The 6,822-nt window shown below is 41.1% G+C and overlaps 1 protein-coding gene across 1 annotated transcript; it reads left to right on the forward strand.

The window, feature by feature from the left end:
- On the forward strand, nt 2,071-2,442 carry LOC107620725. Its single transcript, XM_016322851.1, has one exon. The coding sequence runs from the start codon at nt 2,071-2,073 to the stop codon at nt 2,440-2,442; it is 372 nt and encodes a 123-aa protein (XP_016178337.1).

A 6,822-nucleotide genomic window follows, 5' to 3' on the forward strand; every position in this document is an offset into this window, starting at 1 on the left:
TTGGCGAGTGTGCATAGATTACTGCCGGCTGAATCAAGCGACGCGGAAGGACCATTACCTGTTGCCATTCATAGACCAAATGTTAGATCGCTTGGCAGGTAAATCCCATTATTGCTTTTTAGATGGATATACGGGGTACTTCCAGATTCATATAGCTCCTGAGGATCAGGAGAAAACCACTTTTACTTGCCCCTTTGAAACGTTTACGTATAAGAGAATGTCGTTTGGCTTATGCAATGCACCAACAACGTTTCAAAGGTGCATGACAGTGTTTTCTCAGATCTTTTGGAGAATTGCATGGAAGTTTTCATGGACAATTTTAGCATTTATGGTAGCTCCTTTGATGCGTGTTTAGAGAACTTAGCTCGGGTACTAGAAAGATGCACCAACACTAACCTTGTGTTGAACTTTGAAAAATGCTATTTTATGGTGAAACAAGGTATAGTATTGGGTCATATTATATCTAAAGACAGAATTTTCGTAGACCTGGCTAAGATCGATATTATTTCGAGTTTACCTTACCCCTCCTTGGTGAGGGAGATTCGTTCCTTTCTTGGCCACGCAGGTTTTTACCGCCGATTCATCAATAATTTTAGCCAAGTCGCCTTACCTCTTTCCCGCTTACTTCAAAAGGATGTGGAATTTATTTTTGATGAGGATTGCAAAAAGGATTTTGACAAGTTGAAGGAATCTTTGACCACAGCTCCTATTGTGCGAGGCCCAAACTGGGATCAACCCTTCGAGATCATGTGCGATGCCTCGAATCACGCCGTAGGTGCCGCGCAAGCACAGTGCGATTGTAAAGTTCCTTACACTATAGCCTATGCTTCAAAGACCTTAGATTCGGCCCAGTCGAATTACACCACTACCGAAAAAGAGCTCTTAGCCATTATTTTTGTACTAGATAAGTTTTGACCTTATTTGCTAGGCTCTAAGGTAGTGGTGTATTCGGACTATGCCGCCTTGAAATATTTGCTAAAGAAGAAAGAGCCAAAGCCTAGACTCATTAGGTGGATATTACTCTTGCAAGAATTCGATTTGGAGATCAGAGATAGAAGTGGGACCCAAAATCTGGTAGCGGACCATTTTAGTCGGCTTGAACATTTAGCTTCGGATCCCACTCCTATCAATGACTCATTTCCCTTCGATATCTTGCAAGTAATATCCCAAAGTACTCCTTGGTTTGCCCCGATTGCTAATTACTTAGTCGCCCGCGTTTTTCCCCCACAATTTTCAAAGCATCAAAAAGATAAATTGAGAAGCGATGCTAAGTATTATGTTTGGAATGATCCACAACTGTGGAGGCATGGAGCTGACCAAGTGATTAGAAAGTGTGTGTCAGAATCTGAGTTTCAATCTATCCTTCAATTTTGCCACTCATCTGAGAGTGGGGGTCATTTCGGCCCGCAGGGAACATCAAGGAAGGTTCTAGACTGTGGATTCTGGTGACCTACTTTATTTAGGGATGCCAACCAATTTTGCAAATCCTGTCATCAATGCCAGAAATCTGGAAATACCTCACAGAGAGATGAAATGCCCCAACAACCGATGATTTTTGTGAGATTTTTTATGTTTGGGGCATAGAATTCATGGGGCCATTTCCAAATTATAATGGGTTTGTTTATATCCTGTTAGCTGTGGATTATGTCTCTAAATGGGTGGAAGCAATTCCTACCGATTGTGATGATGCCAATACCGTTGCTTCATTCTTGAGCGATCGTGAGCGACCAAGGAACCCATTTTTGCAGCAAGAAAATTGAGGCATTGATGAAAAAGTACGGGGTTATCCACAAAGTCTCCACAGCCTATCATCCTCAGACTAATGGACAAGCAGAAGTGTCCAACAAAGTGATTAAGAGAATCTTAGAGAAAGTGGTTAACCCACAACAGAAGGATTAGAGTTCCAGATTGGGAGATGCACTATGGGCATACAAGACTTCTTACAAAACCCCAATCGGAATGAGTCCCTTTTGTATTATTTTTGGAAAGCCTTATCATCTTCCTGTTGAAATCCAACATAGGGCCTATTTGGGCAGTGAGAATTGCAATCCAGATTTAAAGGGAGCGGGAATGGAACGTAAGCTCCAATTGGAGGAATTAGAATGTCTTAGGCTGGAAGAATATGAGAATGCTCAGTTTTACAAGGAAAAAGCCAAGACATTCCATGACAAAAATATTAGGAGGAAGAGTTTTAAGATATGTGATGAAGTGCTTGTGTACAATTCAAAGTTGCGATTGATGCCCGGAAAGTTGAGATCTAGATGGGATAGTCCATTCAAGGTGGTGGATGTCAAGCCTTATGGAGTGGTGGAAGTGATTCACCCTATCAATGGGATCAAGTTTAAAATCAATGATCATAGGGTGAAACTCTATCACACTCAAGCAAAGAATGCCAAGGAGTTGGAGATATTCCTCCTTGGAGAAGTTCAAAGTGACCAATGAAGCCATGCAAAGTCCAACTTAGGACTCTAAACCAAAGAGCTTGGTGGGAGACACCCCACCATGGTAATATTGTTCCAACTTTATCTTTTGTTTATAGCCTTTTTGAACTAGTTAATTTCTTGTGATATGATGATTAGATTAGTTTTTATTTGGTATTTTTGGATTGAATAAGTTGAATTGCTTGTGGACCATGAATTTATGCTAGTTTGAATGATTTGGGGTTGGTATGTTGCTATGCTATAGGAGAGAATCTTAGTTTTGAAAAGAAAAACTTTTGTGAAACAGGGCACCTGTGCGTGTGCACCACCCTGTGCGTGTGCACGCAACTGCAAGTTTTGCCATCTGTGTGCCCGCACACCCTTTGCAGCACCCTCTGGTGGTAGCGCTAGCACTGCCTATGCGTGCGCGTTGCCCTGTTTTCTGAGCCCTGTGCGTGCGCACTGCCTCGTGCGTACGCACATAGTACCCTTATCGTGCTTCTTGTGTGGCCACACAGACGTATGCGTCTGCACACCAATTGATAGCCACTCTAGTGGGAGCGTTGTCACGAGTTGTGCGCGTGAACAACCTCCCTCTGTCTTTATCCTTGTGCGTGTGCACAGACCTGTGTGTGCACACACACATGTCTCTATACCTCAAGCATTGCCAAAAAAGAAAGCTTTCTGTGCGAGCGCACGTACTTGTGCGTCCAAACACACTATTATCACCCCTCTGGTAGGAGCAATCGCACGCTGTGTGTGCTTGGATCGCTTCCCTTTTCGTATATTGTGCGTATGCACCAGCTTATGCGTACGCACACACCCCTCTATTTTGCGACCCATGTGCGCGCGCTCCCTGCTGTGCATCCACACATGTCTATGCACCTCCTCTGGTTGCAGCGATTGCATGCTGTTTGCATTTGCAACCCTTCTAATTTCTGCCTTCTATGCAGCCAACAGCCTCTGTGCGCCCGCATGCGAATCGTTTTGGGTGTTAACAGGGCAACCTGCCTAGTTGAGCAGTAGTTTTCTTCTCTTCTCTTTCCTCACTGCTGCTGCTCTCCCCAGCTCTGCCTTCCCCTCCAGACGACCTTGCCGCCGGCCACCGCCGCTGTCGAGCTGCCGCCACCACCTCTCTCTCTCATAGCTTCTCTCTCCTACTTCTCTTTTCTTTCCTTTCTTTCTTTCCTTTCTCTTTTCTCTCTTCACCACCGGTGAGTTTTCTACCTCTCCGGTGTTGTTCCAGCGAACACAACCACCGCAAGTCGCAGTGGCTATAAAGAGTGCCATTGTTCCCTTCCCCATTCTTGCTTGTTTGCATCTTCAATTTTCAGGTTCTTACTTTTCCTTTTCCTTTTTGTTGTTAATTTTTGCAATTATTTTGATTTTCTTTTCATATTGCTTAGATTAGATTTAATGCTTTCTTTGTCTTTTTGTATTACAAGTGTTGATATTTGATTATAGGTTGATTATGATTGAATTTGAGCATCAATTTTGATAAGCTTGCACATTGCATACCACATGTTTAATGAAATGCCTCAATGAACATTTTGTTTGATTCATATGACTTGGCCATCATATGTGTTCAATTTATATCTTGTTAGGCATATTGTATGAGCTGTGCAACTTCAATTATGACTTTTGATGGTAGTTAAGTAAATTCATCAATGCATTTCCTTGTTTGTTGATGTGCAATTTTGCTTACAAATGCATTGTGTTGTATGAGATCAATTGTCATTGTTCATCTTGGAATTTTCAATTCGGTAATCACTTTATAATTGTTCAACTTTAGATGATGTCTTGATCAAACATCTTTTGGCCTTAACTTAGAACATTGCACATGTGGTTACCACTTCTTAAGGATGAGCAATTAATGCTTCACTTTGAGTGAATGGTTGTTGTTGTTGTACACTCTTTTGCTAATAAAATTTCTTGCCAACAACCTCAATGACCATTACATTCAAAGCGTGTTAACTAATCAATTGGTGCGAGCTTGAAGTTGCTTTTATGTCCATGCTTTAGCATTGCAACTTAAGCATTTATTGGAGAAGCAGTGAGCTTTGACTGATAAATAGTGTGATTACCGTGGTATCAGGCCGGTGTGTGTGTTCCAACCGTGCGCACCATTGGAATATACACAACGTGTTTTTTGTGAACCACACTATTTTTATAAGCTTCTTTTAACCTTGTTAGTGCTTCCTAACTGATTTTACTTTATTGTTGCCCCATGATCTCGAAATTCTTTTAATTTTTTTATTTTAGGATGCGAAAGAAGGGTAAGGCACCGGTTACTTCGCCGGTTGAGCAAACTACCGCTTGCTCCCCTGATATTTGGTGGAATCGCCAAGGTGATAGACCAAATACCTTGGTCAACTGAAGAGCTGACTCTCAATACGAGGCTATTGAGAAGCGCATAATCCATTGGGAGCAGCCATTGAAGGTTCAAAGCCAATACAAGGTGACTATTCACCAAAGGATTGCCTTACTTTAGTGGGAATTTCTCGAGCGAGAACCCATTTTCCTCCGGGGAAGGGAATTCTATGCGAACTACCAAGATTGGGAACCGAAGTCCGTTTTCCTCTGGGGAAGGATGTTGGATACGTCCAATCAAGCTCTAGAAGCTATTTTGAACATCCCCCACATTCCACTTGAGAAGGATGACTATTTCAAGATAAAAGTGGATGTCTTCAAAGGAAGGATATCTCTGACCCCCATTCTTGAGAGAATAGGCTATCCTGGTGCATATTAGGAGTATAGCAAAGGGGGAAATTCTGTTCTCACTAGTATTACATACTCTGATTTGAATGCTGAAGCTCGTATATGGCATCAGATTATGGCGAACTACATCATCCCGAGCACCCACACTACCCATGTGAGATTTAGAACTGCTTTGCTACTATGGGCTATTATGGAAGGGAAGCATATAACCATTGTACCTTTATTGTGCAAATCGATATGGAAATTAGTTGAGAAGAAGAATATCAACATTCCATTTTCGTCGATGGTGATGCGCTTAGCAAACGCAGCTAGGGTAGAAAGGCGACAAATGGATATCATGTTCGAGTTTCCAAGAGGCAATAAGTTCATTCCGAGGGGAGAATTTGATGGATCATCAGAGAAGACACCCTTGATAAACTCATATTTTATGATATATTTTGTGCTTAGTTTGAGTGATTTATTCAACTCTTTACCCACTTATTCATATAAATTGCATGGTTTTACTTTCCCTTCCTTATTATGTGATGTATGTGAAAAACATGTTTCATATGCTTTTAAATTAATTATTTTAATTACCTTTATTTCCATTCGATGCCGTGATTAGTGTGTTGAGTAGTTTCAGATCTTCTAAGGCAGGAATGACTCAAAGGATGCAAAAGAAACATACAAAAATGGAAGGAAAGCACAAAACGGAGCCCTTAAAGAAACTGGCATCCACACGATCGCATGGACAACTCGATCGCGTGCCAAGCGCGAATCAACAGCGACGCGGCCGCATGACTAACGCGACCGCGTGCCTTAAGCAGAACGAATATGACGCGGTCGCATGACTGACGCGACCGCGTGGCAAGGAAAAGCTCCGAACGACGCGACCGCGTGACCTATGCGGACACGTGACAGAGGCCACGCACCAGAAATTGCAGAAAACACTCCCAGCGATTTCTGAAGCCCTTTTTCGCCCAAATCCAAGTCCAGAAGGCATATACCAGAGGTTATGAAGTGAGGGAATGCATCCATTCAGAGAGAGCTCGCCAATTTTTACTTTCCATGAATTAGATTTAGTTTAGAGAGAGATTCTCTCTCTCTCTTTAGGATTAGGATTTAGATTTAGGATTTTTATTCATTTTCAGGATTATCTCTTTTGATCAGGTTCAATATTCCTTTTATTTACTTTTGCAAGCTACTTTATGAATCCTTTCATGTTACAAATTACTCTTTTATTAATGTTATTTGAGGTATTTCAGTTTAATATTGATTACTCTTATTCATGCTATTGTTACTTTTACTCTGAAGACATTTTTATTCCAAGTAGATTTATTTTTCTCCTTTTGGTCTTGGTTAAGAAATCAGTAACTCAGGAGTTATCCAATTCAACAGCATAATTGATAATTATTATCTTTGTTAATTGAATTGAACTTCCATAATCCCAATCTTTTCTTAGGAAATAAATAGGATTTGAAGATCAAACCGATTAATCCCTTGACCTTCCTTTATCTTAGTAAAGGTTAACAAAGTGGAATTAGGATTCAACCATCATCATCATTGATAAGGATAGCTAGGATAGGACCTCTAATTTCTCATACCTTACCAAAAGTTTGCTTTATAGTATTTATCTATTTTCAATTGCCATTTAATTTACTTGTCATTAAATTACTCGTTCCTCATTCTTGAAACCCCAACTTTA

Source organism: Arachis ipaensis, chromosome B10, assembly GCF_000816755.2.
Source record: "Arachis ipaensis cultivar K30076 chromosome B10, Araip1.1, whole genome shotgun sequence".
Lineage (NCBI taxonomy): Eukaryota > Viridiplantae > Streptophyta > Magnoliopsida > Fabales > Fabaceae > Arachis > Arachis ipaensis.